We start from the raw sequence: 24,799 nt of genomic DNA on the forward strand, positions 1-24,799 counted from the left end.
CAGGTTTTGGGGTTCAGAGGGAGTCAATCACTGCGTTGATTTCTGTTTCTGAGTCGAGTCTTTTATCTAGATTTCAAAACTGAAACAAGCAAATCATTACCATATGACAATAATGACAACATGTGAGAGAAGTGATGAGGAAAGAAAGAAAGAAACAGAAGGAAAAATGGATGCATTTTATGGCTGTTTCAGTGGAAGAGGTGATTGTTAGGATGGAATGATGAAAGATGTTTTAACATTCAGAATTAGAACATTTCCAACTGAAACAGACCTGTATTTTCTTATGATTTCAGTTTGAGCCATGCTTTGTAAGTAAAACTTACTTTTTTCTTTTTCAAATGAACTGACACGTTTATTGTAATGGTTTTACTCTATGAATGTACCAGTGAATTGTGTTGTGTGTTTTTTTTACCTTACAGGTTATTACCGCAGGATTTAGCTGCTTTTATGTCTCCTTAGTGTCAGTATATGTCTCACTGTGGTTATTTCTCTGATTTCTGTTCTTTTGTATAAATAGATCTTCATCATTTCCTAATCATTTTATCAATTTACAGTTTATGTACCTTTGAGGTGATTTTCCACATTTTGCATCCTTTCCTAGTGATTTAGCATTTTTGTGTTCAGTGTACATCTGCTTTTAACAATTATACTAATTATCAATCAATCAATCAATCAATCAATCAATCAATCAATCAATCAATCAATCAATCAATCAATCAGTCAATCAATCAATCAATCAATCACTTTATTCATACAGACAAAATGCAATGCAAAGTGCTTTACAGATAATTGAAGTAAAAATGCAGTTGAACAGCACCAACAGTCCCTATTCCCATGTGGACTCTAGAACCAGACCCCTAGCCCTTTATGGACTCTAGAACCAGACCCCTAGCCCTTTATGGACTCTCGAACCAGACCCCTAGCCCTTTATGGACTCTAGAACCAGACCCCTAGCCCTTTATGGACTCTAGAACCAGGTACTGAAGGGAATGCTATCCTATAGAACACATTGAATCAGGATATCTTTAAGATAATTTTGCTTTTTTCTGGTCATTTTACGTATCTAAATCACAAAGTGATTCTTGTTATGTAAAAATAATAAATAAAGAGCTATTCTTTTATAAAGTGATAAAGTTTTAATGAGTTTTAATAAAAACCTGGAGACAGTTTGTTTTGGTTTCCTGCTGTAATGCACCGTGTGGCCGCTGAGGGTCAGTGCTGCGGACAGAGGGCGAGCAGCAGCCGGGTGGAGGACAGCTGTTCCGGGGAGAAGAAGAAGAAGAAGAAAGATGCTAACGTTAGCTAGCAGATAATTCTGTAAATGTTGCGTTCTGGATGTTTTCTGGTGTTTTTCGTCATCAAACGGAGTCCGACCTCATCCTAAACCCTCTCTGCAGACTCAGTAGAGACTCTGGATGGAAACAAGCCCCGCTGTGTGCAATTGTAGAGGTTTAGGGAGCAGTTTTCTCTGTGTTTAGTGTGTTTATCTCCTCAGTCAGCTGTCCTCATCTCCAGGTGAGTTTGGTTTTATTTTACTGCTCATTTACTGATTAAATCTACATCCAGGAATGTAGTTTGGTTCTCTGCTCCTTTACAGATTTAAATCTACATCTAGGAATGGTTTTAATTCTGCTTTTAGTGAGTAAAGAGATAAACTTTATAAAACTAGTGGTTGTTTTGAATCGAGATGAAGTTTGTCTGCAGAGAGGAGACAGGAATTTCTCAGTTTCTGGTGTTTTTACTGCTTTAAACCCTGAATACATATTTATATTATCTGTTTATATATTTTTGTATTATCATTGTAACATCACCTGATGATCTCATGTCTGAGTTAGTTTCTTTCAAAACTTTATTTCTGCTGTATTTTTTTTTCAGTAATTTCCACTAAAACGAGGAAAAAATAATAATTTCCTTTTGCAGGAAAAACACCAAAACATCACATTTGAGAATCTGGAAATTTTAAATGTTAGTTTTTGACTGAAAAATGAATTTCTGACTGGATTTATTACAGTTTAGATCAGCTCCATGTTTAGTGTGATGTTTGATTTTAATGTGTTGTTGGTGTGACTCAGTTCAGATTACATGATTTACATTATTTACAGTATTTATAGTATTTATTTGCATTATTTACACTTACACTATTTACATTATTTATATTATTTACATTATTTACTGCATCCAGTTTATTATCAGGCCTCTGTATGAACACTGACAGAGATGTAGAATGGATAGAGATTCACGCCAGACTGATGCAGATTAAAGTCTACAGCTGAACAGAGTCTGTCTCTGTCGTACCGTCCACGTGTCTGCCTCTGTCGTACCGTCCACGTGTCTGTCTCTGTCGCACCGTCCACGTGTCTGTCTCTGTCGTACCGTCCACGTGTCTGTCTCTATCGTACCGTCCACGTGTCTGTCTCTCTCGTACCGTCCACGTGTCTGTCTCTGTCGTACCGTCCACGTGTCTGTCTCTCTCGTACCGTCCACGTGTCTGTCTCTGTCGTACCGTCCACGTGTCTGTCTCTGTCGTACCGTCCACGTGTCTGCCTCTGTCGCACCGTCCACGTGTCTGCCTCTGTCGTACCGTCCACGTGTCTGTCTCTGTCGTACCGTCCACGTGTCTGTCTCTGTCGTACCGTCCACGTGTCTGTCTCTGTCGTACCGTCCACGTGTCTGTCTCTGTCGCACCGTCCACGTGTCTGCCTCTGTCGTACCGTCCACGTGTCTGTCTCTGTCGTACCGTCCACGTGTCTGTCTCTGTCGCACCGTCCACGTGTCTGCCTCTGTCGCACCGTCCACGTGTCTGCCTCTGTCGCACCGTCCACGTGTCTGTCTCTGTCGTACCGTCCACGTGTCTGTCTCTGTCGTACCGTCCACGTGTCTGTCTCTGTCGTACCGTCCACGTGTCTGCCTCTGTCGTACCGTCCACGTGTCCACGTGTCTGTCTCTGTCGTACCGTCCACGTGTCTGTCTCTGTCGTACCGTCCACGTGTCTGCCTCTGTCGTACCGTCCACGTGTCTGTCTCTGTCGTACCGTCCACGTGTCTGTCTCTGTCGTACCGTCCACGTGTCTGCCTCTGTCGTACCGTCCACGTGTCTGTCTCTGTCGTACCGTCCACGTGTCTGTCTCTGTCGTACCGTCCACGTGTCTGTCTCTGTTGTACCGTCCACGTGTCTGCCTCTGTCGTACCGTCCACGTGTCTGTCTCTGTCGTACCGTCCACGTGTCTGCCTCTGTCGCACCGTCCACGTGTCTGTCTCTGTCGTACCGTCCACGTGTCTGTCTCTGTCGTACCGTCCACGTGTCTGTCTCTGTCGTACCGTCCACGTGTCTGCCTCTGTCGCACCGTCCACGTGTCTGTCTCTGTCGCACCGTCCACGTGTCTGCCTCTGTCGTACCGTCCACGTGTCTGTCTCTGTCGCACCGTCCACGTGTCTGCCTCTGTCGTACCGTCCACGTGTCTGTCTCTGTCGCACCGTCCACGTGTCTGTCTCTGTCGTACCGTCCACGTGTCTGTCTCTGTCGTACCGTCCACGTGTCTGCCTCTGTCGCACCGTCCACGTGTCTGTCTCTGTCGTACCGTCCACGTGTCTGTCTCTGTCGTACCGTCCACGTGTCTGTCTCTGTCGTACCGTCCACGTGTCTGCCTCTGTCGCACCGTCCACGTGTCTGTCTCTGTCGCACCGTCCACGTGTCTGCCTCTGTCGTACCGTCCACGTGTCTGTCTCTGTCGCACCGTCCACGTGTCTGCCTCTGTCGCACCGTCCACGTGTCTGTCTCTGTCGTACCGTCCACGTGTCTGTCTCTGTCGTACCGTCCACGTGTCTGTCTCTGTCGTACCGTCCACGTGTCTGTCTCTGTCGTACCGTCCACGTGTCTGCCTCTGTCGTACCGTCCACGTGTCTGTCTCTGTCGTACCGTCCACGTGTCTGTCTCTGTCGTACCGTCCACGTGTCTGTCTCTGTCGTACCGTCCACGTGTCTGCCTCTGTCGCACCGTCCACGTGTCTGCCTCTGTCGCACCGTCCACGTGTCTGTCTCTATCGCACCGTCCACGTGTCTGTCTCTGTCGCACCGTCCACGTGTCTGTCTCTGTCGTACCGTCCACGTGTCTGTCTCTGTCGTACCGTCCACGTGTCTGTCTCTGTCGCACCGTCCACGTGTCTGTCTCTGTCGTACCGTCCACGTGTCTGTCTCTGTCGTACCGTCCACGTGTCTGTCTCTGTCGTACCGTCCACGTGTCTGCCTCTGTCGCACCGTCCACGTGTCTGTCTCTGTCGTACCGTCCACGTGTCTGTCTCTGTCGTACCGTCCACGTGTCTGTCTCTGTCGTACCGTCCACGTGTCTGTCTCTGTCGTACCGTCCACGTGTCTGCCTCTGTCGTACCGTCCACGTGTCTGCCTCTGTCGTACCGTCCACGTGTCTGTCTCTGTCGTACCGTCCACGTGTCTGTCTCTGTCGTACCGTCCACGTGTCTGTCTCTGTCGTACCGTCCACGTGTCTGTCTCTGTCGTACCGTCCACGTGTCTGTCTCTGTCGTACCGTCCACGTGTCTGCCTCTGTCGTACCGTCCACGTGTCTGTCTCTGTCGTACCGTCCACGTGTCTGTCTCTGTCGTACCGTCCACGTGTCTGTCTCTGTCGTACCGTCCACGTGTCTGTCTCTGTCGTACCGTCCACGTGTCTGTCTCTGTCGTACCGTCCACGTGTCTGTCTCTGTCGTACCGTCCACGTGTCTGTCTCTGTCGTACCGTCCACGTGTCTGTCTCTGTCGCACCGTCCACGTGTCTGTGTCTGTCTCTGTCGTACCGTCCATGTGTCTGTCTCTGTCGCACCGTCCACGTGTCTGTGTCTGTCTCTGTCGTACCGTCCATGTGTCTGTCTCTATCGTACCGCCCATGTGTCTGTCTCTATCATAACGTCCACGTGTCTGTCTCTGTCGTACCGTCCATGTCTCTTGTGTCTCCGTCTCCAGGGAGGATTCTAGGAACCAGCATCCATGGCAGCTCCTGTCAACATCCAGACCCCCAGTAAGACCTGGGAACTGAGTCTGTACGAGCTGCACAGGAGCCCCCAGGTAAACAGGTGTTAATCCCTCCGGTAAACCAGGTGTTCATCGTCCAACGTGTCCTCACAGTTTACAGACAACAATTTTATGTCTAATGTTTTTTAAATCTCTTATTTTCCTCCTGATTTCCTCCGTCTAACGTAGAGTTCAACCCCATCCTACCTGTCGGTACAGAACTCAGAATTCTCTGCAGCCTGATATGGGTGTAATTTTTTTTTGTAATTAACTTTTTATTGCTTTTTAGAACATAACAAACCATAGAACAGTAGAACAAACACACTAAGACAATAAAAATAAACTGAATGAATAATAATAGTAATAATAATCATAATTTTAAAAAAACAAAAGGACAGAAATGATAATAATAATATACAAAATACATATATACCTCATGTCCAGGGTCTAGATTGTCCAAATCATTTACTCTCACAGTCCCCATCCCATTTTATTTTACTTCACAATTAATTCCTTATTTCCTTAAAATAATTCGTTATTCATCTTAAAATCAGTCTGCCATGTTTCTCCCATCACATGTCTCCAAGTAGTTCAAACAGGGACCCCATCATTTCAGAAACACCTCTCAGTTATTCAACCTGAAGGTCAACCGTTCATAGTTGGCTGTTTTAGTCATTTCCTCCAGCCATTCATTAAATGTGATGACATTTTTGGATTTCCAGTGTCTCAGAACAATCCTGCACCCTACTGTGAGGGCCGTCTTACACCATATTATCTGTTGGTAGGACATCCCCATTCCATCTGTCATCAAACCCAGAATGCACAAGGCTGGGCTCTGGTCTACATCAATCTCAAGTACTTTAACAAATAAAATGATCTTTTTCCAAAGGTTCTGTGTCATTTCACACTCAAAGCCTGTGTAAAAGTGTTCCCTCATACTTCCCACATCTCCAGCACCACTCTGAATCACAGAGCTTTAATCTGCCATCTTACTGGGGGTCCAATACATTCTGTGTATAATTTTATATTTGACTAATCCAGTCTGTGTCTCTCTTGATATCTTATACCAGGACTGAGTAATTTCCTCCCACTTCTCCATAACATCTCACTCCCTAAATCTCTCTCCCATGCTCTCTTAAGAGCTGCTAGTTTAGGAGCGTTAGAGTTTCTCATAAAGCTATAAAATGTAGATGCCCCACCTTTAGCCCCCCCGATTACCCTGCACTAGCCTTTGTAGCTCAGATTGTAAAGGCAGGGGATATTTTTGTTTTTGTTGCAATAAACAACTTCTTAATTGCAAATATTTCCAAAAATCGTGTTTAGGAAGTTTATATTTAGTTTCCAGCTGCTGAAAGGACATTAAGTTGTCGTTCTAAAAACATCTCCAACATCGATAACCCCTGCCATAACCCAGGAGTTTTTCCCTACCTTTAACTGTTTATTATGCCAAAGAGGTGATTGTTTAGTAAAGAAAGGGTGAAGGCTGCTAATAACATGGATACGGGTGTAATTTCATAAATCATTAAAACATATAAAGTAGAATTTCTCTGATCATTTGTTTCACACAATAAACAAAATAATCAATGAGTTTCCATCCTCATGTCCTTTCTGCTCCTGCAGTTCAGCTGAAGAGTCCACATTACTGTCTGGTGGTTTCATCTCAGTGACTGAATAATAATAATAATACATTTTATCTTTCCATTTCTCCTAAATCTCAGAGTGCTGCTTGTAGCCCTTCCAGCTTCCATGGTTGCATGAAGGAGAACATCAGTTTATAATGTAGAGGACTTACAGGGACTCATGGCTTATGTTTGGAGAGTTTTTTTATTGTGACATGCAGAAAATAAAGTAATATTGATGAAATATCACATTTTATATTTAGATTTGTCTATTCTCATGCATTCTACGTCACATAGAGAGTTTCTGTTGAACATGTGATGCTTCTTCCTGTTTTCCAGTCTCAGGCTGATAAATGGACCGTGTCTTAGAGATAACCAGGCTGTCAGACCTGCTACAGGGTTTACAGGTTCAGTCAGATGGTTTAGTGTTTCACAAACCATTCAGATGCCTCCAGGTTATTACGTCTAAAAGCTTCTTATTGTGATGGTTTAGACCTACCATCATCTTCAGAAACAGGTAACGTGGTACAGGTGAACTTCTGTCCAGGTGTGGTGACATGTCTCTGTGTGTCCAGGAGGCCATCATGGACGGCACGGAGGTGGCGGTGTCTCCTCGGTCCCTCCACAGTGAGCTCATGTGTCCCATCTGTCTGGACATGCTGAAGAACACCATGACCACCAAGGAGTGTCTCCATAGATTCTGCTCCGACTGCATCGTTACTGCTCTGAGATCTGGGTGAGGAGATGATAGATTATAGATAGATGGACTAAAGATAGATAGATGGATGTGCTGTAGATAGATAGATAGATGGATATAGATCAAATATCAGATCTGACTCAGCTTTATTCTGATGTTTTGTCATAAAGCAGCAAAGAAACAAGAAAATATTTCCATTTACCAGACTAAAGTCAGAGAATTAATACTTAAAAAGCTGACAGTTAATTAATCAATCAGTTGTTATCTGGTAAATAATTAAAGTTGTACTTCATTATCTGGTCTTTAAATGACTAAACTGGTTAATTGATTATTGATCAGTTAATCTTCATTCAAACACACCCGAGTGTCTGTGTAACAGAAGAGTAGAAAATGAATGTAATACATGACAGTAAAGAACCTTCAGTTACTAATTATGAACAATATGAATCATTCGTTTAGATCTGCTATAAACTTTAGTTTCCATTAGTTGGATTGTGTTACTTATTGTTAAAGTGAGCAGAATTCTACCGTCAGATCATCTGGTTTCGTTAGAAAACAGGTTTCTGGACGTTTAGGAACTGAGAGAAACGGTGACGGTTCAGCGAGGAGGAAAACATTTAAACTGTTAGTTTTAACATTTTAAATCCCATCCTTGGTAAAGATCCAGACTGAGGACTTCTTTCTGCTCAGGAACAAGGAGTGTCCGACCTGCAGGAAGAAGCTGGTCTCCAGACGTTCTCTACGCAGAGACTCCAACTTTGACGCTCTGATCTCCAAGATCTACCCGAGCAGAGACGAGTACGAAGCCCACCAGCGCCGAGTCCTGGAGAGACTCAACAGACTCCACAACAAGGAGGCCCTGAGCTCCAGCATCGAGGAGGGGCTACGGCAGCAGGCCCGCTACAGGTCCATTCTTTAATATATAACCTCATAAATAATAATATATAACCTCATAAATAATAATATATAACCTCATAAATAATAATATATAACCATAGAGTCCAGCATGGAGGAGGGGCTACGGCAGCAGGCCCGCTACAGGTCCATTCTTTAATATATAACCTCATAAATAATAATATATAACCTCATAAATAATAATATATAACCTCATAAATAATAATATATAACCATAGAGTCCAGCATGGAGGAGGGGCTACGGCAGCAGGCCCGCTACAGGTCCATTCTTTAATATATAACCTCATAAATAATAATATATAACCTCATAAATAATAATTTATAACCATAGAGTCCAGCATGGAGGAGGGGCTACGGCAGCAGGCCTGCTACAGGTCCATTCTTTAATATATATATATATTTATATATTTATTTGTAAGAGAGTCAGTAATAACTTCCTGTCACGTCTGGAGTTATTTCCTGTATAATTGACTGTAGACAGCATCCCGTCACCAAGCAACCATGAAATGAGCTTTACTGCCTTTGTTGAACTTTTATGTGAAAACAGAGAAACTTGTAGTATTTGAACATCCTCATGTCTCTGCTGAATGTCCTCGAGTCTCTGCTGAACATCTTTGTGTCTCTGCTGAACGTCTTTGTGTCTCTGCTGAACGTCTTTGTGTCTCTGCTGAACGTCTTTGTGTCTCTGCTGAACGTCTTTGTGTCTCTGCTGAACGTCCTCGTGTCTCTGCTGAACGTCTTTGTGTCTCTGCTGAACGTCTTCGTGTCTCTGCTGAACGTCTTTGTGTCTCTGCTGAACGTCCTCGTGTCTCTGCTGAACGTCTTTGTGTCTCTGCTGAACGTCTTCGTGTCTCTGCTGAACGTCCTCGTGTCTCTGCTGAACGTCTTCGTGTCTCTGCTGAACGTCCTCGTGTCTCTGCTGAACGTCTTCGTGTCTCTGCTGAACGTCCTCGTGTCTCTGCTGAACGTCCTCGTGTCTCTGCTGAACGTCTGTGTCTCTGCTGAACGTCTTTGTGTCTCTGCTGAACGTCTTTGTGTCTCTGCTGAACGTCTTCGTGTCTGCTGAACGTCCTCGTGTCTCTGCTGAACGTCTTCGTGTCTCTGCTGAACGTCCTTGTATCTCTGCTGAACGTCTTCGTGTCTCTGCTGAACGTCTTTGTGTCTCTGCTGAACGTCTTTGTGTCTCTGCTGAACGTCTTTGTGTCTCTGCTGAACGTCTTTGTGTCTCTGCTGAACGTCCTCGTGTCTCTGCTGAACGTCTTTGTGTCTCTGCTGAACGTCTTTGTGTCTCTGCTGAACGTCTTCGTGTCTCTGCTGAACGTCTTCGTGTCTCTGCTGAACGTCTTCGTGTCTCTGCTGAACGTCCTCGTGTCTCTGCTGAACGTCTTTGTGTCTCTGCTGAACGTCTTTGTGTCTCTGCTGAACGTCTTTGTGTCTCTGCTGAACGTCCTCGTGTCTCTGCTGAACGTCTTTGTGTCTCTGCTGAACGTCTTCGTGTCTCTGCTGAACGTCCTCGTGTCTCTGCTGAACGTCCTCGTGTCTCTGCTGAACGTCCTCGTGTCTCTGCTGAACGTCCTCGTGTCTCTGCTGAACGTCCTTGTATCTCTGCTGAACGCCCTCGTATCTCTGCTGAATGTCCTCGTGCCTCTGCTGAATGTCCTCGTGCCTCTGCTGAATGTCCTCGTGCCTCTGTTAAATGTCATGTCTCTGCTGAACGTCTTTGTGTCTCTGCTGAACGTCCTTGTGTCTCTGCTGAACGTCTTTGTGTCTCTGCTGAACGTCTTTGTGTCTCTGCTGAACGTCTTTGTGTCTCTGCTGAACGTCTTTGTGTCTCTGCTGAACGTCTTTGTGTCTCTGCTGAACGCCCTCGTATCTCTGCTGAATGTCCTCGTGCCTCTGTTAAATGTCATGTCTCTGCTGAACGTCCTTGTGTCTCTGCTGAACGTCTTTGTGTCTCTGTTGAACGTCTTTGTGTCTCTGTTGAACGTCTTTGTGTCTCTGCTGAACGTCTTTGTGTCTCTGCTGAACGTCTTTGTGTCTCTGCTGAACGTCTTTGTGTCTCTGCTGAACGCCCTCGTATCTCTGCTGAATGTCCTCGTGCCTCTGTTAAATGTCATGTCTCTGCTGAACGTCCTTGTGTCTCTGCTGAACGTCTTTGTGTCTCTGTTGAACGTCTTTGTGTCTCTGTTGAACGTCTTTGTGTCTCTGCTGAACGTCTTCATGTCTCTGCTGAACGTCTTTCTGTCTCTGCTGAACGTCTTCGTGTCTCTGCTGAACGTCTTCATGTCTCTGCTGAATGTCTTCATGTCTCTGCTGAATGTCTTCATGTCTCTGCTGAACGTCTTCATGTCTCTGCTGAACGTCTTCATGTCTCTGCTGAACGTCTTCCTGTCTCTGCTGAACGTCTTCGTGTCTCTGCTGAACGTCTTCATGTCTCTGCTGAACGTCTTCGTGTCTCTGCTGAACGTCTTCGTGTCTCTGCTGAACGTCCTTGTGTCTCTGCTGAACGTCTTCGTGTCTCTGCTGAACGTCTTCGTGTCTCTGCTGAACGTCTTCGTGTCTCTGCTGAACGTCTTCATGTCTCTGCTGAATGTCTTCATGTCTCTGCTGAACGTCTTCATGTCTCTGCTGAACGTCCTTGTGTCTCATGAATATCCTCGTGTCTCCAGGAACCACCGGGTGAAGAAGCCCACCCAGGAGAGTGATAACACCACCTTCAGCGGTGGGGAGGACAATGGAGACTCCCGCTCCCACCTCTCCCATGACTCCGCCCCCTCACACGCCCCCCACCCCAGGACCAGACCCCTCCAGAGGCTGGGCCGAGCCGGAAGCGTCCCCGTGGCTCTGAGGACGGATCGGGGCCCGAGGGGGACAGCGAGAGTCCAACTCCTCCTCTGAGACTCCACAAAGAAGGACCAGGATCTGAGATAGAGCTGGTGTTCAGACCTCATCCACAGCTGGTCCAGGACCAGGACTACAACCAGACCAGGTGGGACCAGCTTATCCAGATTTAGAGAAGATGGATCTGAGATTATTATCAGCTTTAGGGAGGAATAACCGACTGAGATTCTGCCCTTCAGTAACATCAGGATCTGTAAAACCTTCTGAACCTCTCAGCTGTTTCTGGGTTTTTTCTGTTTCTGTCTCGTTTCTCTTCACTGTGTTCTGGTTTTTCTCTGGGATGTAAACTTCTGTATCTCCATGGAAACAGAACCAGCAGTCTGACTGTTATAATGCCATTAATTATAAAAAAAATAAAACATGAGTACAGTTTAATTTATTCTGTGTGTAGAACTTTGATCCTGGAGCCTCAGATATGATCAGAGTAAAGTTCTCTGCCTCATAGTTCTATTATTTATCCATGTTTGACTCCTATCAGCTGAGAAGACTTTCCTTCCTGTTCCTGTTGGTCTCAGCTCAGTTATTAATGTAATTTATGAAATGTCATGTTTCAGGATTAGTTAGGTTCAGGTTTTAGACAGAACATAACAGGTGAGGAGTTCAAGGAGTTAAAAATCCAATGTTTAGTTTAGTTTTCCAGGTTTGTGGCTGATTAATGGGAAAAGTTTGTGTGTTTTTTAAGTTAACAGGCTTTTTAAATCAGCTTCAGAGGGTTAGTTTTAGATAGAATTCTGTCCACAGCTTGTTTCTGCTCTAAGTTCTATATAATAATAATAACATAAAGAGTAGACGTTGGAGGAGAAGCTGCTGGGACTAAATACGTGACTAGATCTAGCTGAATGAGGACGTTACTATGAAGAGGTGACTAGATGTGTCCTACCTGAGCAGATGTACCTGTACGTTCCAGGTATGTGAAGACGACGGCCAACGCCACTGTGGATCACCTGTCCAAATACCTGGCTCTGAGAATCGCTCTGGAGGAGCAACGGAGCAATGGAGAGGTGGAGGACAGAGGAGGAGAGGATGGAGGAGGAGAAACAGGAGGAGGAGGAAGCAGTCTGAGCAGCATCAGTGAGAAACAGTACACCATCTACATCCTGACCAGAGGAGGACAGTTCTCTGTGAGTAACCACAAAATAACTTATCCTGCTGTTCAGGGTTTTTAGTTCATTATTCAACAGTGAATTAGCTCTCCAGATGTTTTTAGTTCATTATTTAACTGTAAATTAGCTCTCCAGATACTTGTAGCTCACCTTAACGTTATATTTATTATTTTAGTTATATTTCTTCTACCATTCATTTCTGCATATTTCTGATTATTTTCACTGTTTAACAGTGATTATCCACCCGTCTACTCTCAGTTCAGCATTTTAACATGGTATCTGCTACTTGTAGCTGAATTTGAACCATTTATCTGTTAAACTTTTAGGCCTTTATTGTAGATCTGTTTTATATAGATGTCACATTTATCCTTTCCTGTTAGCTGCTAACTTCCAGCCCTCTACACCTGCTGCTCAGGTGTTACAGAGGTCAAGATATGATTCCTGTTTTTTAAATTAGCAGAGCTGCTTAAGTCTCTCTATGTACCATGTTGTAATTTGTCTGTAGTCAGTAATTGATTCTTTTTCACTTCTGACTAGTTAAGCTTTATTACTGTGGTGTTGAGACAGAAGTCCAGGAATGTGGACCAACAGACCTCTGACTGTCTTTATGTTCATCCTCATACTTCTATTCCTCCCTCCCTCCCTCCCTCCCTCCCTTCCTTCCTTCCTTCCTTCCTTCCTTCCTTCCTTCCTTCCTTCCTTCCTCCCTCCCTCCCTCCCTTTCTTCCTCCCTCCCTTCCTTCATTCATTCCTTCCTTCCTTCCTTCCTTCCTTCCTTCCTTCCTTCCTTCCTTCCTTCCTTCCTTCCTCCCTCCCTGTCTCCCTCCCTCCCTGTCTCCCTCCCTCCCTCCCTCCCTCCCTCCCTCCCTTTCTTCCTCCCTCCCTCCCTCCCTTCATTCCTTCCTTCCTTCCTCCCTCCTCCCTCCCTTTCTTCCTCCCTCCCTCCCTCCCTCCCTCCCTCCCTCCCTCCCTCCATTCCTTCCTTCCTTCCTTCCTTCCTTCCTTCCTTCCTTCCTTCCTCCCTTTCTTCCTCCCTCCCTTCCTTCCTTCCTTCCCTCCCTCCCTCCCTCCCTCCCTCCCTCCCTTTCTCCCTCCCTCCCTTCCTTCCTTCCTTCCTTCCTTCCTTCCTCCCTTCCTCCCTCCCTCCCTTCCTTCCTTCCTCCCTCCCTCCCTCCCTTTCTTCCTCCCTCCCTCCCTCCCTCCCTTCATTCCTTCCTTCCTTCCTCCCTCCCTCCCTCCCTTTCTTCCTCCCTCCCTCCCTCCCTCCCTCCCTCCCTTTCTCCCTCCCTCCCTTCCTCCCTCCCTCCCTTCCTCCCTTCCTTCCTTCCTTCCTTCCTCCCTTCCTCCCTTCCTCCCTTCCTCCCTCCCTCCCTTCCTTCCTCCCTCCCTCCCTCCCTCCCTTTCTTCCTTCCTCCCTCCCTCCCTTCATTCCTTCCTTCCTTCCTCCCTCCCTCCCTTCATTCCTTCCTTCCTTCCTCCCTCCCTCCCTCCCTTTCTTCCTCCCTCCCTCCCTCCCTCCCTCCCTTCCTCCCTCCCTCCCTCCCTTCATTCCTTCCTTCCTCCCTCCCTCCCTCCCTTTCTTCCTCCCTCCCTCCCTCCCTCCCTTCATTCCTTCCTTCCTTCCTTCCTCCCTCCCTCCCTCCCTCCCTCCCTCCCTCCCTCCCTTCATCCCTCCCTCCCTCCCTTCCTTCCTTCCTTCCTTCCTTCCTTCCTCCCTTCCTCCCTCCCTCCCTTCCTTCCTTCCTCCCTCCCTCCCTCCCTTTCTTCCTCCCTCCCTCCCTCCCTCCCTTCATTCCTTCCTTCCTTCCTCCCTCCCTCCCTCCCTTTCTTCCTCCCTCCCTCCCTCCCTCCCTCCCTCCCTCCCTTTCTCCCTCCCTCCCTTCCTCCCTCCCTCCCTTCCTCCCTTCCTTCCTTCCTTCCTTCCTCCCTTCCTCCCTTCCTCCCTCCCTCCCTTCCTTCCTCCCTCCCTCCCTCCCTCCCTTTCTTCCTTCCTCCCTCCCTCCCTTCATTCCTTCCTTCCTTCCTCCCTCCCTCCCTTCATTCCTTCCTTCCTTCCTCCCTCCCTCCCTCCCTTTCTTCCTCCCTCCCTCCCTCCCTCCCTCCCTTCCTCCCTCCCTCCCTCCCTTCATTCCTTCCTTCCTCCCTCCCTCCCTCCCTTTCTTCCTCCCTCCCTCCCTCCCTCCCTTCATTCCTTCCTTCCTTCCTTCCTCCCTCCCTCCCTCCCTCCCTCCCTCCCTCCCTCCCTCCCTTCATCCCTCCCTCCCTTCATTCCTTCCTTCCTCCCTCCCTCCCTCCCTCCCTCCCTCCCTTCATTCCTTCCTTCCTTCCTTCCTCCCTCCCTCCCTCCCTCCCTTCATCCCTCCCTCCCTCCCTCCCTCCCTTCATTCATTCCTTCCTTCCTTCCTTCCTCCCTCCCGTCCTTCCTTCCTTCCTTCCTTCCTTTCCTCTCAGACTCTCAACGGTTCTCTGACTCTGGAGTTGGTCAATGAGAAATACTGGAAGGTGAGGAAACCTTTGGAGCTTTACTACGCTCCCACCAAGGACCAGCAGCAGCCACAACAACCACCACCACCACCCCCACCGCAGCAGCAGCAGAGATCTCCTCCCCAGCAGAGGGATGGATGAGGAACAGCTCCTTCTGAAAGTGTCTCTTAATGAACCTCCATACTAAATTCTACTCAGCATGTTTTCATTTTACTGCCATGAACTGGACTTATCAGACGTCCACCTGATGGTTTACGGAGGATTTATCCAGAAAAACAAGCAGATTTATGAAAGAAGAGATGATTTAGAAATACAAACCAGTGATGAGCATCTGGTTAAAACCAGACATCATCTGAACCTCCTGATGTTTGGAGGTGATGAGCTGAGGACATCAGAGGAGTCTGGAGATGATCTTTGGATGAAATGAATCTCCTTCAGCTGGATTCTTCTCGTTACTTCTGCTTTAAAAGAAGTTCTGTGTTTAACCTGCAGCTTCCTGGTAACTTCTTCTGGATTATTTTCATCTTTGGTGCCAAAATACCAACGTTTGAAGCTTCAGTTCCAGTTTGTCCTCTAGATCCTCACATTTACTGAAAAACTAAATAAAACATCAAAATATCAGAGATGAAGAGATGTTTTAAGAGTCCTCCTGGTCAGAAAAAGTCTTTTAAAATCTAAAAAATGTTTTGTATGTTAAATGCTGGAATATAAGCCATAAGTTTAGAGATGAGTCAAACATCTTCAGGTTCAATATTCTCATCGAGAAATGTTTAGTTTTCCTTCTGCTCTGTGGCAGAACATCAGGCTTTTCTGTTTCTATATTAAATGTAGGTGAGGCCAGAAGATGGCAGCGTTGCATCGTTTCCCTGCAGCTTTAAAACATCGTATTTTAAATACTGATAAGATCTAAACGGAGACACGGCTCAGACCAACTGTTCAGGTTGGAACCGGTTCTGTTTTACAGCTCAGTTATTCCCACGTTTTATGTCTTTAGAATCTGTTTTATGTCTTTAGAATCTGTTTTGTGTTTATAGAATCTGTTTTGTCTTCAGAATGTTTCTGTAGAATCTCTTCTGATCTCCAGATTAATGATAATTAACACCTAAACCACTCAACACATTTATTAAATGAGAAATTCCCACAGATTCACTAAATTTTCTAGTTTCCATCGAGAACCAACTCCTTGTTTCTGACCACATTTTCCCCATATTTCAGCATTATTATTAATATTCCCTTCCACCAAGAGGCTCCCATTGATTAAAACCACACCAGGTACATGTGATTATATTTGTGTGTTTTTGATCTTTTATTGCTTGAAGACTTCTAATTTTCTCTTTTTTTTTCAACCAGATCTTTGAAAACAGAACAATCTAAACAGATGTCGCTGTTTCTGTTTAGTTTTCTTTGTTCTGCATTCAATGTCTGAATCTATTTATGAAATCTAATTTAATTTCTTCAGGTCTCAAGCTGTTTCCTCTGAGCAGAATAACGCTGCATTAGTGTTTGGACCAATTAGAACCAGTTTGGATCAGAGATAATTTATATTTTAGAGGCAGGGTGATTTCCTAAGAGTCCATTCAGGTCTCATTTCCTTCAGAATCTGAACCTTTCTGCTGGGTTTTCCTCCATATTTTAAACATGTAGCTGAACCCTTCCTCCTGTTCTCTCTTTAATGGACCAACAGGTGAAGCTCCACCTGCTGCTGTTTGTATTTAACATATTTCTTGGAACCTACATTCTCTGGATTTTCCTTATTTAAGGTTTAATGTTCTGTTTTCTCTCCAGTCCTTCTGTTCTGATGCACTTTATGTTCTGCAGCAGCCATATCGTTTCTATTTACCTCAGTTTATACAAAGTTCTGATCAGAAAAATGCAGTATTTCCTTTCCTGTTGTATAATTTTACCTTTTTCTTCTTCTGTCTACAATTCAGCACAATAAACTGTTTAACTCAAAGTGTTTAGCATCAATATTTAGAAATTACCTTTTTGTACCTTAAGAGGTTTTTTTTGGCAAAATCGGTTTTAGAGATCTTTGTGACCAAGGAGACAAAAAATATCTGCAGTGAAGAAAAAGAGTTTCAAACAGAAAATAATTGGAATCTTTGATGATGCTCAAGATTTTTTCTAAAACATAAAGCTTGTTGTGTCCTAACAGTTACACCCCTACATGTTAGATTTTACTACTACACTGCAGAGAAACACTGAAGTTCAGCTGTTTGTCTAAAACTGTCCTTCTGACAAACTCCAGATCAGGCAGCGTCTCCATGGTGGGTTTGTTTGGAGGTTATGGAGTTTGGTGCTTCAATAGAAACCTGATGTGAGGACAGATCTTTAGCTGAACTTTACCAGAGGATTTAGTTCCTGTTTCAGAGTAGATAAACTTTAAAAACCAACAGCTGAGCCTTCCTGAATTCAGATCATCAGTGTCTTGATGAGAAGCAGAAAGTTTAAAGCCTGAACTTAAATCACCCTCCAGTGTTTTGATGAGAAGCAGGACACAGGTTTTTGGGAACTGTGGTGTTTTATTGAAACAAAGCAGGAAGCAGAGTTTACTTCTTCTTGGACACGCCGACGGTGCGACCACGACGGCCGGTGGTCTTTGTGTGCTGACCGCGAACACGCAGACTGTAGGGAGGAAACAGGACCAGAATTAAGACCAGAACAGACTGAAATCACAACCAAAGCACTGAGGTAGCAGAAATAATGTCAGCATATTTACATCAGGCAGATCCAGACTCCTGCTGTGTTCTATGAGCTAACAGTCAGAGGATAAAGTTGAAATCTGAGCAGAAACGTCTACAGCAGGCTTCAGCTCAAGGACTTTAAAACATGCGACTTCCTCCATCTTCAGCCAAACTAGTAACCTGGCAATATCCAGATTAATAATTGTGTAGTGCTTGATAGTACTCCACAATATCAATCTGGGACCGCTCCATGTAAATCCGTTCGGAGGAAAGAGGCACGGATTGGACAATGCAACAGTATGTCCCGCCTCTGACAGGTTTGTTTTTAGCCAATCGCGGGATCTTCACAACGAGCGGAGCCAATTGGTAGATTAAACTCTGACCAAAACCCGTAGGTAAAAAAGCACAAACATCTTTACCGTCCAGAAATGCACAAAGCGCCTCTCGTTGTTCTTCCTTCAAAGAAGCGATAGGAGATTCAGCTAAAACTGACTTAATAGCAGCATCTACACGATCGTTGTCCTCCGTTGCCGTGTTTGTTTTGATCTACTGGCGCTTGGTGTCGTCTTCACACCCGGATATCCCGCCCCACACACGAATACTGCTGCGTGATTGGCCCGAACCAACTTGGTGCTGTACGAACAGTGAATGCGGGAGCGGAGCAAGATGGTTTCTTGAGAGATTTGTGAACTCACAAATATCGCGAGAAATCAACTTGCTGGCAAAGTTACCAAACTAGTCCTGGTTCTGACGATTCAGCTCATTACTGCCAGGAAGGACAACAGTTTAAACCAGATAGTTTGTTAGAAAACTAGAAAAACTGTAAAACAGCACTATTTTCAGGATTATTCTGAGAAAAGAACATATGCGTAATTCATGTTCCAGTAATGTTACTTCTTACTTTACGAGTCTAGTCTCCAGTAGGTCGTACCTAGCTTCTCTGTAACGTCATTTATTCTGTCATTTTTCTCAGTAATATTTGGGCAAACATCTTCCTTTGGGATGAATCACGTTCCATCTTAACTTGAAGTTTTAAATCTCTACTTTCCAGGTGGTAAAACGGTTTTAATCTGGACAGAGGCCTGAAGCTGTATTTAGAGCAGATGATTCCTATTCCAACTCATTCTGAGCTCAGCAGCTCGTCTCTGCTCCAGATGTTCAGCCTCAAACTGGGACAAAGTGGTCTCTACTCTCATTAAACCTGAAATAAACCAGCAGCTCAGAGAGACTGAAGCCTCAGATCACCAGGAGGACATCTGGAAGCAGAGGCTTCATGCTGGACTCAACAAACCGAGGACCAGATCAGACCTCCTATGGAAACAGAAGCTTCATGGTGGACCACATCAGATCTTACCCCCAGAAGTGCCTGAGACCACGGTGAGCCCTGATCTTCTTCAGCCTCTCCAGATCTTCTCTCAGCTTGTTATCCAGACCGTTGGCAAGGACCTGAAACCAGAACGACGGTCACCAGAGGTTCCTCGTTTCATACCACCGAGAGCAACTTCAGAGCTTCACTTCAAACTAGTCAATCATTATGGTCTGTAGATGTTTAAACTGCCTCAGTGAGGGAATAGTGTGATCAGACAGCAGCTGGAGGTCTCCTACCTGACTGTATTTGCCGTCCTTCACGTCCTTCTGCCTGTTGAGGAACCAGTCTGGGATTTTGTACTGGCGAGGATTCTGCATGATGGTCACCACCCTCTCAACCTGAAGAAGAAACAAAACCTAAGATGGTCACCACCATCAACCTGAAGAACAAACGTTAATTAAATACATGAACATTTAATCCACAGAGAATAAATAGATCCAAATGGAAACGTGGGAACTAACGTCGACTTTTAACTCTAATGTCAGGAGGTGAAGACTGAGCAAACATCTGCTGCTTTCTACAGACATCATAAACAGTTTCCTGCTCTTCAGCATCCTTATTTAACGGACCATGAAAATCAAGGCAAATACAGAACGTATGGACCTGCAGGAAAACAAGTCAACAAACAGATGTAATCATAATAGTTTCTGCGACTGAATATCTTCAGACATCAGTCTGTAGACCTCTACCCTTCAGGTTCCTGTCTGGTTCTAACTCCTCACCTCCTCCTCAGTCAGCTCTCCAGCTCTCTTGTTGAGGTCGATGTCGGCTTTCCTCAGGACGACGTGGGCGTAACGTCTGCCAACACCCTGAGATCAACACAGATGTTAGAAACCATCATTCTACTCTGTACATTTCTATACTGACAACGAGACAACATCAGAGACAAGCCCACCTTGATGGCAGTGATGGCGAAGGCGATCTTCCTCCTACCATCGATGTTCGTGTTCAGAACACGAAGAATGTGCTGGAACTTCTCAGGGATGACCAGAGACTGAAACCAAAAAAACACACCGGGGTGAGTTTCAGAGCATCTCTACATGATAAATGTAAAATATAAATAAAACATCATGTTGGGCTGGTTTGGACAGAGTCAGGATCTTAGTAGAAAGTGTTTCATTTCCGTCCACTGCTGACCACACAGCCTTCAAAATAAAACACTGACTGAGATACTGCAGTTCTTTGAAAGGCTTTTTAATAAACAGTTCAGCCCTAGAAAGAGTTATGTGAACAGAAATGTAAACGAGGACACATTTTCAGTCAAACTTCAACAGCGGAGTCTGAGATATTGAAGCTAAAGCAGCTTCATTAGCATTAACCATGGCTGGCGATTTTCCGCGGATTTCCGCCGATTTAATTTCAAATTTGAACATTTCTGTGAATCGTCTAAATCCGTTGAGAAAATTTTAGAGGGAGTTAGGTACTTTATTGTCGCCGATGTTAACAAAACTCAAGCGAATAGTTGTGAAATGTGCAAAAATATGCGCGATTCATCTGCCGTCTGGCCGCGGAGGGATATGCCCTCTAATCAGACACTGGGACTGCTCATGCATGGCAACAGGAAATTCTGATTTCAGTTGAAAATTATTGACTTGACAAAAAGTTCACTTACATGTTCTTCAATCTTTTCTATCTTCAGTTCAAAATATTTCACAAATCTAAAAGAGTTCTATACTACTATGTACACTTATACAAGTCAGTTCACTGCAGCAGTCCCAGTGTCTGATTAGAGGACACATCCCTCCGCGGCCAGACGGCAGGTGAATCGCACATATTTTTGCATATTTTACAACTATTCACTTGAGTTTAAATTTGCTGACTTATTTAAGTCTGGTATTATGTTTTTGATCATTTTTATCAGTCTAAATGACTTCTATTTTACTATAAATCTCTCAGCTTCAGGGGGGCTCTGCCCCCCCCGTCAATAATTTTCAGCTGAAATCAGAAGTTCCTGTTGCCATGAATGATTAACTCATTAGGGCAAAGGTTCTTTATTATCATATCATTCCACATTTGCACATGAAACAATACGAAATTGGACCCTGGTCCCGGTTTCAGCCATAAGACAATATAAAAAAAAAAACATGGAAATTGACTCATAAGCAGCATAGAAATAATATATTCTCCTAAACAGTGAGTATACCCAGCAGGTATTCTCACCAGCAGAAAGCTCAGTATCTGATTAGCAGCTGAAACAGAACAAACACACCAGAGGTTTACAGTGTTTTTAGCTCCATTTAGCAGTTATATGACAGAGAATACATTATGGTTAGATGACCGGTTCCCGCTCCTACACCGACGTTAAAGTTTCGCCAAAATAACCAAGAGAAATGAAACCAACTTTACTGCAAAACACCCTAACTCAGAAACACCTTAACGGATCCAACCACCGAGTTATTACACCAGAGTACCGCCTAGAGGTCTCTCAGCCTGGTTAGTGCCTCCAGCAGTCTATCCATCAGCCCGGCTAGTAGTATAGAGTAGTCTAAATTTCTAACTCTTAACCCGGTTATTAATATAGAATAGTCTAAATGTTTATCTCCCAGCCCGGTTACTGACTCCAGCATGCACCGTCTCTACCTGGAGAAGCTAAAGCGAGTTAGCGTCCATGGACTAAACCTTAAATTTAAGAGTTCTTTGCAGGTTTGGACCATTAACACGACAACAGCAGTATATTCCCAGTAACAGCTTTGTAACAAACAGGGTAAATTAAAAAAAAAACATTAGCCGTGCCTTAATAAAATAAACTATTATCTGAGCTATTGGAGCTAACTAGCGACAATCAGCTAAACGGCGGCAGCATTTTGCGTTAATATATTAATTTCTGCCATCAGGACACCAATAATTCAACATCAGTCCGCTAACAGAAGCTTTATAATATTTATCTACCGTCTGCATGTGATAAACCAGTGAGATTAACTTGTGGATGAAGGTAGATTTTAAAACTTTCCAGGCCGGTAGAAAATACACTCACCATCTTGGAAGTAGGTTCCGTGCGAAGAGGAAGCCCGAAAGAACTCGCGAGACTTTGAACCTATAACCGGAAGCTGGTCCGTCACTTTGAATATGTCCCTTAAAACAAGCTAATGCGATAACGTAGATTCACGAAATGAATATGAATTCAAGTTGTTTTTGGATTTATAAGTATATTTGTCAAACATTATATGTATATTCGTATAAAGATTTTATTAGGTTTCTATAAGAAACCCTGTTTTCGGTATCAGTATCTACGAGGCGGAACTATATATTTGTAGTTTTTTTTAAACCTGAACGTCAATTCGCCGCAATGGCGGACGGAGCAGCAGCTGTTGGAATCGGTTCTGATGTAAACACACCTGGTCCAGGTGTGAACACGGCTGGAAACCCCACAGAAATAGCCATGGCGTATTTGCAAGACGAGGTGATGCTTTATTTTACTTCTGTTGTTGTAAATGGTGGAACCTTAGAGCTGTCTGTGGTTCCGGTTAGCTTCATGGAAACCAACACTTATTAATTATATCAGTGAATGTCATTTAGCTGACTATGTCCAGCTGTATGGCTAAAATAAACGGTGGTAATCTAATCAGAATGTATATTTTATAAGGTGTGGGGATGTTATTTCTGGCTAATGTAGCTGTTAGCATCCAGTCAGTAAAAAGCTCCCGAATGAGACAAAGAGAAACTAATTAAAGATGAAACTAATAATCAGCTGAAATGAGATGTGTTTATTAATCCTTACAGACATTCATTTAAAATCCTTCACACCAGTTAGTGTTTGGTTCAGGTGTTTTTACAAGAACTTATTGCCTCCCAGTGACCAGTTACCCTCATGTGTCTGCATCATTTACCCGGGCAATCAATTAATTCAGCTGTTTAGAAAACCTTTAATGAACCAGTTTATTTCATGTAATGCAGTTTTCTGTCTGCTAAAAGTGGCTGCAGCTCCTGGATTGTGATTGAAATCTTATTAATGCATCAAAATGACTTTATTTCAGTTTGACTTACTGTAATATCAACTATTTCCCCCAAGGATCAATAACATACTTCTGATATTTAAAAGATTATACCAAATAAAATATTCAGAAATAAGGACATTATAGATACCAAAAAAAGATAGTTTAAACATGGGAACAGTACTGTGGTTTTGTTAATAATCATCCTAAATGATTAATCCATAAACTGCAAACATTTAGGGTCACAATCAGTTGGTTAGACCTTTTGGATGTAAGGTTGTTTTCTTGACCCCAGGAAGACCAGCTGGTGTCCTCATCAGCTAATGGGGATCCTTTTAAATAAATAAATCAATCAGTCTATTAGAAGAAGCGCTGAAGCTTCATAAAGACACAGTTTTGTTGTTACTGCAGGTATAGAATTATGTGTGTTGGTACGTAATAATGATCCAGATTAAAGATGTCTGTAAACTGCTTCATCCAGCAGCACAGTCCCAGTTTATGTCAGGATTAAATAACTAAACACCAAAATGTTTCAGGTTTATCTTCTCTCCATTTGTGTGTGTGTGTGTGTAAACAGTCTAGGTTTTCTAATGGATCAGAATATGTAAATAACAACAACAAACAAACAACACCTCTGTATTAATCAGACAAACAAGGCATATGAAGACCTTGTCTGGAACTTGTGATTTATCTACCTCCTCATTCGGGACATTCATCAACCAAACATCTGATAAGGATCAAAGCTAGACCTGCCATTAAAGACAGTCTGTTTAATCTGATGTGTTTTCTCCAGAAGACTGATGGTGACATCACCAACCTGAACCTGGGAGAACTGGACCTCACCACTGATGAGTTTATCTTGGATGAAGTGGACAGTAAGGGAGCATTTACCGTTTATATGTTTGACATCAGGACTTTAAAGCTTCATCAGGAGGTTTAAACCTCATGAATGACCATGAAGCTCCTCAGAGTTTCTCTGTGGTAGAGGAAGATGCTGCCTGGTAAAGACCAACTTTATCAATAAATCTGGTTTCCTTCTGTTCTCCTGCAGTTCATATTCAGGCCAATCTGGAAGATGATCTGGTGAAGGAGGCGCTCAGAACGGTGAGAACATCAGAACACATTTCTTCTGGAGGCTGGAGTGGCTTTCTATGAGTTAACGCTGCCAGTCAGAGGTTTAGACACACCGACATGTTTACCACTGTTTGGAACATCAGGACTGGTCACACCAAAGGTTCCTCTGGTCTCATTTACACTCTTGGTGTTTCTGGGTTCCAGTAGTCCTCTCCTTATCCCTGGTCTCCTTCAGTGATGGTTTCTTTGCGGTAGGTCCACCAGGAAGGCCTGATACTTTCTCACTGCTACTGTTTAGTGTCTGTTTGGAGATGTTTTAGTGTCTTTTTGGAGATGGTTTGTGTCTCTTTCTGGTCATTGTTTCTGCTTTGTGGTGGTTGTCTTTGTCCACAGGTTGTGTCTCTGTGTGGTTGTTTTGAGTCTCTGGGTTTTTTTTATTTCTCTTTGATTGTTTTGTGTCCCAGTTGTTCTGTGTCTGTAGTAGTTGATTTGAGAAGCTATTCACCATAAAGAAGTTCTCCTTTGGAGCAGAAGGAATTCATCGTCTTCTTTCTCCAGGCTGGTCCTCATCAGAGCGTTTTCATCAAAGTGTTTGATGCTTTTTGAAGGAATTTTTCTGAAATGTCCTCACAGATCTTTTCTCTTGAAGTCTTCAGTTTCTTTTCCACTGCAGGAAACCGTGAAGATGAAACAAAACTCTAGATCAAGTCATGGTGTCCAACCTTCACCGCTACTGTAAAAGTACAGCCTTCACCTTTAATACAGCCAGTGCTCAGCTGGTCTCTACTGGTCTCTACTGGTCTCCACTGGTCTCTACTGGTTTCCAGCATGTATTCTGACCGCCGCCTCTCCTCCATGTGTTTCCAGGGTGTGGATCTGCGTCAGTACTCCAAACAGGTGGAGACGGAGCTGCAGAGGATTGAACAGGCGTCCATCAAAGACTGTATCCTCCAGCAGACACTGAGAACCTTATTTACAGGAGGTTTGGTGTTTTACCTTTTG

The 24,799-nt window shown here is 44.3% G+C and overlaps 3 protein-coding genes across 5 annotated transcripts in view; 2 read left to right on the forward strand and 1 right to left on the reverse strand.

Annotated features, from left to right (window-relative positions):
- The first annotated feature begins 1,240 nt into the window (after positions 1-1,240).
- On the forward strand, positions 1,241-16,692 carry LOC110961773 (E3 ubiquitin-protein ligase RING2-A-like). The gene is given in 8 exon segments (XM_022209500.2): positions 1,241-1,515; positions 4,972-5,073; positions 7,214-7,374; positions 8,026-8,241; positions 10,920-11,035; positions 11,038-11,239; positions 12,059-12,272; positions 14,706-16,692. Coding segments are annotated over 7 exon segments (1,161 nt in total). The 5' UTR covers positions 1,241-1,515; positions 4,972-4,995; the 3' UTR covers positions 14,880-16,692.
- A 548-nt stretch (positions 16,693-17,240) lies between these two features.
- The window catches only part of LOC127530216 (40S ribosomal protein S18), a 134,645-nt gene continuing 127,086 nt past the window's right edge, over positions 17,241-24,799 (reverse strand). The window contains exons 1-6 of one of the 2 annotated variants that reach the window (XM_051955852.1): positions 21,766-21,848; positions 19,687-19,785; positions 19,514-19,600; positions 19,028-19,129; positions 18,777-18,868; positions 17,241-17,363 (exon numbers count right to left, since the gene is read on the reverse strand). In XM_051955852.1, the coding sequence (XP_051811812.1) occupies positions 17,288-17,363; positions 18,777-18,868; positions 19,028-19,129; positions 19,514-19,600; positions 19,687-19,785; positions 21,766-21,768 (459 nt within the window). In that variant the 5' untranslated portion in view covers positions 21,769-21,848 and the 3' untranslated portion in view covers positions 17,241-17,287. Of the gene's footprint in view, positions 17,364-18,776; positions 18,869-19,027; positions 19,130-19,513; positions 19,601-19,686; positions 19,786-21,765; positions 21,849-24,799 lie in introns of those variants that run through there. The other variant, XM_051955853.1, reaches the window with a different exon arrangement.
- Positions 22,052-24,799, forward strand: part of LOC110969443 (vacuolar protein sorting-associated protein 52 homolog) — a 28,214-nt gene continuing 25,466 nt past the window's right edge. Inside the window, exons 1-4 of one of the 2 annotated variants that reach the window (XM_051955838.1) lie at positions 22,052-22,191; positions 23,517-23,598; positions 23,775-23,827; positions 24,665-24,740. In XM_051955838.1, the coding sequence (XP_051811798.1) occupies positions 22,078-22,191; positions 23,517-23,598; positions 23,775-23,827; positions 24,665-24,740 (325 nt within the window). In that variant the 5' untranslated portion in view covers positions 22,052-22,077. The remainder of the gene's footprint in view (positions 22,192-23,516; positions 23,599-23,774; positions 23,828-24,664; positions 24,741-24,799) is intronic. The other variant, XM_051955839.1, reaches the window with a different exon arrangement.

This window comes from Acanthochromis polyacanthus, chromosome 11 (assembly GCF_021347895.1).
Source record: "Acanthochromis polyacanthus isolate Apoly-LR-REF ecotype Palm Island chromosome 11, KAUST_Apoly_ChrSc, whole genome shotgun sequence".
NCBI classification, from domain to species: Eukaryota; Metazoa; Chordata; class Actinopteri; family Pomacentridae; genus Acanthochromis; species Acanthochromis polyacanthus.